The 11,305-nt window shown below is 32.3% G+C and overlaps 1 protein-coding gene and 1 non-coding gene across 2 annotated transcripts; one reads left to right on the plus strand and one right to left on the minus strand.

Annotated features, from left to right (window-relative positions):
- The first annotated feature begins 5,046 nt into the window (after positions 1-5,046).
- Positions 5,047-9,724, plus strand: LOC100797455 (serine/threonine-protein kinase-like protein ACR4). Its single transcript, XM_003540649.5, has one exon. The coding sequence runs from the start codon at positions 6,193-6,195 to the stop codon at positions 9,031-9,033; it is 2,841 nt and encodes a 946-aa protein (XP_003540697.2). The 5' UTR covers positions 5,047-6,192; the 3' UTR covers positions 9,034-9,724.
- Positions 9,725-9,912: 188 nt separating this feature from the next.
- Positions 9,913-9,984, minus strand: TRNAT-UGU (transfer RNA threonine (anticodon UGU)). The gene has a single exon. It is a non-coding gene; the product is annotated as a tRNA-Thr (tRNA).
- Between the last annotated feature and the right edge of the window lie 1,321 nt (positions 9,985-11,305).

Consider the following 11,305-nt stretch of genomic DNA (forward strand, 5'->3'; position numbering starts at 1 on the left):
CGTGTTTTTACACTGTTTGTTTCTCCTGTCCAGTGAATTCATTAAGTGCTTTGTGCGTCATTTGGGGTTAATAGTTTGAGATTTTTCAATGATTTATAATCCACTATTCCAAAGAGGAAGAATGACATTTAGTAGGTATGAACTAGCTCCTCATCCTTATTTTGAACTACATATTAGGAAATATGAGATAGGTCATGAAATTTGTCTTACAGGATATGAGATAGGTCATGAAATCGATCTTACATGTTTATACGACAGATCAGACTTCAGAGAAATCAAATAAATGTATCTCACTTTTTTTGTAAACAAGCAATTAAATTTGTGATGTCGCTGGAGAATCACTTTGATGATCGTCTGATATGTGATGAAGCTTTTGAAACATATGGATCAGAAATTAAAATAAATATACATAAAATTCAATCCCAAATAATTTTATTATTTTGTTGCTGCTCGTAAATTTGTTTTGCGAATTGAAGATAGTTGCTTTGCCTTCTTTTTCATTCTCGATATGTTATCACTCATAATTATAAAAGTTCCCTGTTTCTAAGACTTTATGTAGAGAAAATTGTGAAAATTAGACACATGAAACAAAATGTAAATAGGATGGTTCTTTTTTTTTTTGTTGGGTGTAATTACTAATGAAATCATATCAATTAAAGAAAATAGAAATCAAACTAAACACCCTTTTAAGTTTTGGCATCTGCTTATATGCTGACAGACCGTTTGGCCCTTAACATTAATCAAAATTTAGGATGATGCTGTTAATCATGTTAATTTGCTGCAGGTTGCTTGATTCTTTTGGAAGAGTTATACCCACAGTAATAAACACTTAAAGAATGAGCTATAGTTCTTTCTATTTTTGGTGCTTAGAAATGATAAAGTTAATGTTTGTTTTAATATGCCTCCTTTAAGACACTACTTCTGATTGTATATTTATATGGATCATATTATTTATCATTAAATTTACATAGCATGGTGTCGGCCAATTTGTGGCATAATTGAATTGTATATTTATATGCATCTTTCTTCTCTGCCCGTGTTAGGAGTTAGGATATCTAGTGGAGTGTAGTTTACTTTAGTACTTTAGTGAGGGAAAAAAGAGAGGATGAAACTTTTATTTTTAAATTGAAATTTATATAATAATTATTAAAATAAATTAAAAATTAGGATATTAAATTTATGTTAACTTATTATTTTTTTTTCATTTAAAAAATTATTTATTAGACATGAAAGTTTTTTTCTACTCTTTTCTTTCAAAACTTCACTCCTAAGTCCTAAATATACTTTTTAAAGTTCGATCGGGTTGATAAAAGTAGCATTTTATAACTTTTTGCATTCTATTTCACAATATCATATTATGTTTACTATTTTAAGCAATAAAATCAATATTTCCTCTAATTTAGCTTAAATCAAATAATCTCCCTTTCAATTCAATATGTTTTTATCTGAAAAGTATAATGGCGTAACCACTAGCCCGAAATGTAACTGGTTATTAGTCGTTTGTTATCTGAAAAGTAAAGTATAATAGTGCTTTACAACAGGCGAATCAACTATTTTCCAAGCTACTAGCATGGTTTTAAAAATCCAATTGACCCAAGTAAAGATACTGAGTCAACAGTCAAATCAAAAAGTCACTTATTGAATCGGATGTTCCTATCTTTAATAAAAAATTAAAAATTTCATACCATATAAAGAAAATCACATCACAAATTAATATTATTATAATTTCACACATTAATATAACATTTTATTATTATTGATAATAGTTAGTTAATATATAATTTGTATGATACAATATATATATTAAATTTTTCAAAGATAGAATAACTAATTATGTTGGATTAGTGGAAAAATGTGCTCATATAAACCATAGAGAATTTTATTTTTTGTGATTTAATTTTACAGATCAGTATATATAAAGGATGTGTATAAACATGTATAATTTCACACTTAGCTCAGTTGATGCTTGATTGTTCTCAGAAAAGGAACAAGGTTCGATTCTTGATAAAAGGGCACTTTCAATTATATATATATATATATATATATATATATATATATATATATTTATTTATTTATTTATTTTTTTTTTTTTGTTGAAGGCAAAGGTTGTGTACATGAACCGGTCCGGGTTGATTCCCACGGATAGCTGGTTTGACCATAAAATAGTCCGGTTTGCTTTGGGTTCCAGCACTGGACCGAACCGGGTGGTCCACTGGTTTTCGATTTAACCGGCCTGACCGGTTGGTTCAGTTTGGGTTTTAAAACTATGGAATGAATTGTTATTGGATTAGCAACGCAGAATGAGAATGCAACCACCAATGGTGACAGCTAATTACAATTCGATGCTCCCTTGTGTGTGGTAATGATCTGTTCAATTTGTACTTTTTGATTTACAGCTCATGACTTTATTTGGAAGTAAAAAGAAAATGAAGACAAGAAAATGATAAAAAATATATAAAGAGAACAATGTACCAAATAGATATATAAGGGGATTTTATATACAGTAGTCAGATTTGGTCGAAAATAGGTAAAAAGAAAGAAAAGTAAAAAAAAAACTCTTTACTTGATCGGACATAAAAAGAGGAGAAAAATGAATTATAAACATAACTATTATTCTGTCACCAGAAAAACATAACTATCATTCTACCCTTCTGTTAAACAATTGATGCTTTAAATTAAATGAAAATGATATTAGGGACATTCTAGGTATTTTAATATAACTTACCATCTTTTCTTTAATTTTCTTTGTCACTCGAGCTTGAAACATTTAGAGGTGCGACTCGATTTTTTTCTTCTTTCCATCTCTTTTTTATGTTACAACCAACCAAATAAATATTTACACCATTTTTTATCCCCTTCTTTTCTTTCTTTTTCTATAAAACAAAAGTGTCAGATTCATGAAGAGAAGTTACATGCTTAATGGAAAAAAAGTTATACATGTATTGAAAGTTATAAAGTTAATCTGTACACACCATTCACAATTTATTATCTTGTTTCTTTTTGACATATATAACATCTATTTTAAATAATTTAATTAATACCTTCAAATCAAGTAACATCATATTGTTTTACCTTAAATAGTAGTCTCGAGTTCAAATTCTAGATCGTTATACTTAAATATTTTGAAGAAGAATTTTATTGTCTATAATTATCCTATTATCACCCGTGAAAGATATATATTATTCATGCAAAAATATTTATTTAATTCATTTGTTGTTAGATGATTAGATTTTAATCATCTAACATTTCAACATAAAGTGTTTCTTTACGTTAAAAAGTCTCACAATACCTAGAAGTAAAGATCTAGGATAGTTTATTGTCACTCTTTTCTTTTAATCCACCAAAATACTTTTTAGGAACAAAAATTGTAATAGTCCATCGTCCTCCTCAAGTAGGAAAACACCTCCAAAGACACTTTGACTTCTAAGTTAGAGATTGAGCGTCATGGATGCAATAATAATATTAGGATTAAGTTACATCTTCCAATATGTCTTTTTTATGCATGACATTTATTATCATTCATAATAAATTCAGTTACTCGTTCATGAGTGAATTGTCTGAACATATTATCCTATCTTTTATTTACCTTTGTCAAGTAAGTTGGATGAGGTGTGGGCTAGAGTCAAGTTAGGGAGTGAGTGATATGGATGTAGTAATACAATTAGGGTTAGGTGTATCTTTTTTTCTATGTCTTTTTATACATGACATTTATTGTCATTCATGACAGATTCAGTTATCCATTTATGAGTGATCACTCTCTCTAACTTTCAAGGGTATAATTATGGTGGACTGTGTAATTATGATATGATACACAATTATTGTTTCCTATCTTGGTTTTATATTTAATGTCACAAGGAGGATGACCTATTGTCATATTTAGCTAGTACATAAAAGTTACATATGTAATACTATATAGACATAGTTATATGGTTGGTTTGGTGGTTAGAAATGAAATTTTAATGGTTAAACGGAGAAGGGGAAAGAAGTCTTAGGTTCGAATTCTCCCACTAACATTTTAACAAAAACTAACGACTAATATTCACTAAGATTATGTTACCACTTATATTAGTGCCATCTATTTCTAAAAATAAAAAATTTAATTAAATCCAATATTAATGTTAATTTTGGTAAATGTTTTTTTAGAGAAAATTTTGGCAAATATCTAAGACCCATTCATCAATATTAAAGATTAGTTAGCCCAAACTGCAAGATTATCTGCTTATAAAGATCCCCACGAAGCTCTTATTTTTTTTCTTTTTCCATCTGAAGATTATGAAAAAGAGTGATTTTCTATAATTAGTGTTTCAATTTGAGGGAGCAAGCAGGAGTCTATGAACTAATCAGGCAACAGGGTTTATTTCACTCTTTATAGGGGGAGACACAATGGGAGCCATACTGTGAAGGTAATACCACGTTATATATGAAAGACGGATTGCCAAGAAGTTTGGCTTGTAAAACATGTAATTAGTTTTAATTGCTTGTCCCTTTCCTTTTCTTTTTATAGCTAGGTGTCGATGGTTAATTACACTTGCAAAAGAAAGTTTAAGACGTACAAAGGTAATTAAGTAACTCATTATCTATCATTCAAGTCTTACCTCACTCCGTTACCATTAAACTTTGAATGTAAATAAATAAATAAATATATATATATATATATATATATATATATATATATATATATATAAAAGATGTTTAGAACTTTTACTTAAAGTCTTAAAATAATTTAATTATTAGAATATTATTTTAAGGATCATCACGTAAATGTCCACTATATTTAATGTTAATTCAAGAAATTTGAATGTTGATTAAATTAATTAAAAATATTATTTAATTAGTTAATTAATTAAAGACACAAAAATTGATTTCATTTTAGAGTGATGATTAATAAACACATAAATAGTTCAAACACTTATGGCATAAAATAAAATATATTTTTTTTATATTTTTTATCACATCACATATCTTTATTTATTTTTGTCTCTCTTGATATATATAGAGAGAGGGGTTTATAAGACTCGTGTTATAAAATAATGAGAAAGACAACTTATTGCATGAAAAGGACAATAAACATAGAAGCTATTTTATTTTATGAAAAAAAGTTCACATTTGTTTATACACTAGTATTACATTGAGCTCTAAATATACCTCAACTTCTCTGCATATATTACATGCATAGTAAAATAAATAGTACTATATTAAAGGCATTGCTATATACCATTATTTAAAGTTTATAAATATAACAGTCACGAAAGTGGATTAGAAAACAATCTTCATTAACCATACACCTACTCAAAAAGAAAAAGAACCAAGGAAAAAAAAAAAGAAGCGAAATGCATTGGAACTCAAATGAATGGTGTGTTTGAGGTGGTGATGTGAGATTTTGTATTGTTCCAACTTCCAAGCCATTAGCCACGCCTGATATGCAAGGTAAAATTTGGAAGTGGTCGCTAAATATGTACTCACTAGTCCAAGCATGAAAAGATTGAATTGCATTAACTTCCTCATTTATTGCTTTCACCAACACTTTGCCCATACGTACTGAAGTAGCAGTTTTGTGTCATTTAATGCACCGTCTCTCCCCTCAGCCTCTTGTCTGCAACAACAACAATACCCTGCAACCACCCTCAACAATCTTTGAGTTTCACTTAACCTTCTTCCCTTCTCCAACATATCACCATGCTCCAAAATAATGCATTGCAAAGAGTTTTTTTTTTTTTTTTCAAAATGTGGGTTGACTTGCTGATTCAAAGAGCATGCATGGACCATGGCTCCAGTTGTTGATCTAGTGAGTCAAAAGTCTCTTTTGTGATGGAAACAGTTAGATTTGGAGCTGAAACGCTTTTCTTTTATTATGGCAACTTTTTATCTTTCTCACAAAGCCAACAAGAAGCATGGGTTTTTCTTTCCTAGCCATGGGAAGTGAACAGAAGATCTAGCATAGTTCCTAATGAAGATTCTTGTTTTGCTGGCTATTTTGCACTCCCTACCACTCGTTTTTCTCTCTTTTCTTTTCTTGCTTAGCTAGTTATCCATGGAGTTTGTGAGAAATCTTGAGGTAATGGTGTTATCATGGTGTTTTAGCTCTTAATTAGATGAAGTTTGCAAGACTTGCTCTTCCCTCTAAACTGCATTAGTCTTACTCTTACCAACAGTTTTCTCTCTGAGAAGTCAATGGAAGCAAAGCCATAGTCTATGAGCAAACAATTTTGCTATTATTATTGGTCAATATTCTACATTCTACATTTTTTTTTATGTGTAATATTTTGGTTGCTTTGTATCATGGGGTTCTCATTAAAACACCGATTAATCTACGGTTTCAATGTGAACCAATGTTCAACTAGGCTTCTATTTGAGCTGGTGATTTTGTCACACTTGTGGTTGCAAGTTACAAGCCTTGGTTCCATGTCATCCATTGCCATCTCTTACGGCGAAAAGGGTTCTGTGTTTTGTGGTTTGAAATCTGATGGCTCTCACACAGTGACATGTTATGGATCCAACTCAGCCATAATCTATGGAACACCAACACATTTTTCATTTCTTGGCCTAACAGCTGGAGATGGCTTTGTATGTGGTCTTCTAATGGGTTCTAATCAACCATACTGTTGGGGCAGCAGTGCCTACATTGAAATGGGAGTGCCTCAACCTATGATCAAAGGAGCACAGTACCTAGAAATCAGTGCCGGTGACTACCATGTTTGTGGCTTGAGGAAACCTATGACTGGAAGACACAGGAACATTTCCTTGGTTGATTGCTGGGGATACAACATGACCAAGAACTATGTGTTTGGTGCACAGATTCAATCAATCTCAGCAGGTTCTGAATTCAATTGTGGCCTTTTTTCTCAGAACAGGACTGTGTTTTGCTGGGGTGACGAAACTAATAGCTTAGTGATTAGCTTGATTCCTCATGACATGAGATTTCATAAAATTTCAGCTGGGGGGTACCATGTGTGTGGAATCTCAGAAGGGGTGAGCTCCAAAACTTTTTGTTGGGGGAGAAGCTTGAACCTTGAGGAAGAAATTTCAGTGTCACATGCTGGTCAAGGAAATGTTGATTTGGCACCAAATGACCCCATGCTTTCGGTAGTGGGAGGGAAGTTCCATGCATGTGGCATTAAGAGCTATGACCGTGGAGTGATTTGTTGGGGATTTATCATCAAACCAAGCACTCCATCTCCTAAAGGGATTAAGGTTTTTGAAGTTGCTGCTGGTGATTACTTTACTTGTGCAGTTCTTGCTGTGAAATCTCTTATGCCTTCATGTTGGGGTGTTGATTTTCCCACCTCTCTTCCTTTAGCTGTTTCACCAGGAATGTGCCAACCTGCTCCATGTGCTCCTGGCTCCTATGCCATTGATCAGCATAAGAGTCTTTGCAAGTCACCGGATTCTCGTGTTTGCATGAGGTGCAGTGGTGCTTGTCCTCCTGAAATGCATCTGAAGAGTGCATGCAATTTAGCATCTGATAGAGTGTGTGAATATAACTGTTCTTGTTGTTCTTCATCCGAATGCTTCTTGAACTGCTCCTCTTCATACTCCAATGCTGCTGCCGCCGAGAAGAAAAGTGAAAAATTTTGGGCTCTGCAGCTGCCAGTTCTCATTGCTGAGATTGCTTTTGCAGTTTTCGTAGTTAGTATTGTGTCAATAACTGCAGTGTTATACATCCGCTACAGGCTAAGAGATTGTGAGTGCTCAAAAGGGTCAATGGTGAAGAAACTTAATGGAAATTCTTCCCTCCAAAACGAGAACAAGGTGAGGCCAGACTTGGAGGAACTTAAGATCAGAAGGGCTCAAACGTTCACCTATGAGGAGCTTGAAACTGCAACCAGTGGATTCAAAGAAGAGTCCATAGTAGGGAAGGGAAGTTTTTCCTGTGTGTTCAAGGGAGTTTTGAAAGATGGGACAGTTGTTGCTGTAAAAAGGGCCATAGTGTCCCCCAACATGCAGAAGAATTCCAAAGAGTTTCACACAGAACTTGACTTGCTCTCAAGGTTGAACCACGCTCATTTGCTCAATCTTCTAGGGTATTGTGAAGAAGGTGGAGAGAGGCTTCTAGTGTATGAGTTCATGGCTCATGGCTCTTTGCACCAACACTTACATGCAACAAACCAAGTGTTGAGAGAACAGTTGGATTGGATAAGAAGGGTGACAATTGCAGTCCAAGCAGCACGTGGAATCGAATATCTGCATGGCTATGCTTGCCCTCCAGTGATTCACAGAGACATCAAGTCCTCAAACATCCTCATTGATGAAGAACACAATGCAAGAGTGGCTGATTTTGGTTTATCATTGTTAGGCCCTGCAGATAGTGGTTCCCCTTTAGCTGAACTCCCAGCTGGGACTCTTGGTTATCTTGATCCCGAGTACTATAGGCTTCACTACCTCACAACAAAATCTGATGTTTATAGCTTTGGTGTTCTCCTTTTGGAGATTCTAAGTGGTAGAAAAGCCATTGACATGCAATATGAAGAAGGCAACATAGTGGAATGGGCAGTGCCTCTTATCAAATCAGGAGACATAACCGCGATTTTGGACCCGGTTTTGAAGCCTCCTCCTGATCTTGAAGCATTGAAGAGAATAGCCAATGTGGCTTGTAAGTGTGTGAGAATGAGAGGGAAAGAAAGGCCCTCAATGGATAAAGTAACAACAGCTTTGGAGAGAGGTCTTGCACAGTTAATGGGAAGTCCATGCATTGAGCAGCCAATTTTGCCCACTGAGGTGGTTTTGGGAAGCAACAGATTGCACAAGAAGTCATCTCAAAGATCTTCAAACAGGTCAGTTTCTGAGACAGATGTGGCAGAAACTGAGGACCAAAGGTTTGAGTTTAGAGCACCCTCATGGATAACTTTCCCCAGTGTGACATCTTCTCAAAGGAGAAAGTCATCAGTGTCTGAGGCAGATGTTGATGGGAAGAACAATGCAGAAGGGAAGAACATGGGCAATGTTGGAGGGGGTGGTGATGTTTTGAGAAGCCTTGAGGAAGAGATTGGTCCTGCTTCTCCAAGAGAGAGGCTGTTCTTGCAGCACAACTTCTAACCATGTATGTCAAGTTTGAAGGAAAAAAAACTACTCAGGTTTATAGTTCTCATGTTATTGTAGCTTTTGGTTTAGATTCTTAGGATTGGAAATGTGGTGCAAAATTGTGAGGTGATTTTCCTCAACATATGCTGCTATCACTACTAATGTAATGCTATTTCATGTAACTATGTTTCTTGAGTCTCATCATAGATGAAAGCCTGACTATTATTATTTTAAGGGATAATAGAGTTTAGTTCATGAAAAATGGGTTCATCTTTTGTTTTATTTAGTCTCCCACTTTTAAAATTGTAAGTTTTTTGTTTCCTATATTTTTGGAATACACAAATTTTAGTCAGTAAAATCATAAGTTTTCGTCCCCAGTACTGTTAATTTATGGAACTAAAGTTTGATTTATACAGAAATAAAAACTTACAATGTTAAAAGTTAGGGACCAAGACAAAGATGATCCGACAACAAAGTTGATTCAATTTGGTAAGGAACAAACTCATATCCCAAGAGAACAAGAGTTCAATTCTTATAAGCACTCTTTGAACCGAGGTCTGGGATTAAAACATCATTATCCCTTATTTTAATGTCTATCTTCTGAGAGCTGTGTTTCAGAATCCTAGGGGAGCTTTCATTCTTTTATACAACTACTGTAGGATGTTATGTAGCTATCTATGCTATCGTTTTATTGGCTGTAATTCTATAAAGTTTATCTACGTTAAATTCTATGATTCTTTTTTGGCTGAAAGAGTTGGATTATGATCTAATGTTTAAATGACAAATTGGACTTTTGCTTACGAGGAATAATTTGTGATATTGAGATCACTGAAGAGTCCAAAATAAGATTACAGAAATAGGGAAGAAAAACGAAAAACACATCATTAAAACTTATGCCCTCACGCAGGATCGAACTACGGACCTTCAGTTTACAAGACTGACGCTCTACCACTGAGCTATAAGGGCTAGTTGTCTTTATTTCCGACAATAAAAGTATATTACTAAGTTTTGAACTTAATACCATCACTAAGAAAGACTTTCAAATGCTCTATGTTTATCAAATATTTTTTTTCTCTTGATAAAGTAATAGTTTTATTATGGTCTGCTCTTGGTTCATCATTCTTTTTCTTTCATGTGTATTTCCTCTTAAGTTAAAGATAATATTAATGTTGTTTATATGTTTCTTTCTTTTTACCTAGAGTTATTGACCAATTTTGTGTAAGCCATTTATATTTCTTTATTGGGAACTTTCTTCTTATTTGCTTGATATTAAGTATCTTATATATAATTTAAATAGGTAGAGCAGACCATGCTAAAAATATCTCATGGAACTATACCAAATTATATCAAAGCAAGTGTTAGATTTGATACAGACATCAAATTATATCCCTTGATGATTATAATAAGCTCATCAACTATTGCAAATTAAATTAGTATTATTTTGGTAAATTAAAAAAATAACATGTAAATTTGGTTGGTATAAGATACCTAAAAAATACTTCTCGTTTTTTTTTCCCTTCAAACACTTTAATATATTTAAATGATCCAAAGGAAAGAAGAAAAAAAATGTACAAGCTATTTTACATTTATAAAAATTAGTATTTGTAAAAAAAATTAGACTTAAATTTGTTTTAAATCCTTTAAATTAAGGTGATTATTTTTTTTAGCTCTTCAAAAAAGAATGTTTTTACTAGTTCTTCAAATTTTTGAAAAGCTATTTTTAGTCCATCTTATTCTTTGTATTAATGACTTCATACAATTTATCACCGTCAAATATATATATTTTTTATTTTAATTTCATTAAAAAAAATTGTGACAGTTTAAAACAACTAAAATATGTAAAAAAAAAATTGTGACAATTCTATATCCATTTATTTATTTTTCTTCTTTTAAACCAACAAAATATATAAAAAAAAGTCATCAAACCGTATGAGTCAAATATTTTGACAATCTAGACATCATTTTTCAAAAAAAAAAAATTGACAATTTAAAATCATTACAAATTATAAGATCACGAGCACATTAAACAAAGAGAGACTAAAAGTGACTTTTCAAATATTTGAGGAACTAATAAAAATAAATTATTTTCTTAAAGACTAAAAATAATTATCCAAATTTAAAGGATAAAAAATATAAATTTTTATCATTGTATTGATCAAATCAAATCAATTTTATTTTACTAAATCTAATATGAAAGAATTAAATCAAATCATTATGTTATTATCTACAAAAGAAAAATGAATAGGCTTAGCTGTACTTTTGCTAGTGATTTGCTTCATCTTCATCG

Source organism: Glycine max, chromosome 12, assembly GCF_000004515.6.
Source record: "Glycine max cultivar Williams 82 chromosome 12, Glycine_max_v4.0, whole genome shotgun sequence".
Lineage (NCBI taxonomy): Eukaryota > Viridiplantae > Streptophyta > Magnoliopsida > Fabales > Fabaceae > Glycine > Glycine max.

Excerpts from the sequence above, each read along its gene's own strand:
- LOC100797455 (XM_003540649.5), top strand. The coding sequence starts at position 6,193 with ATGAGCAAACAATTTTGCTATTATTATTGGTCAATATTCTACATTCTA.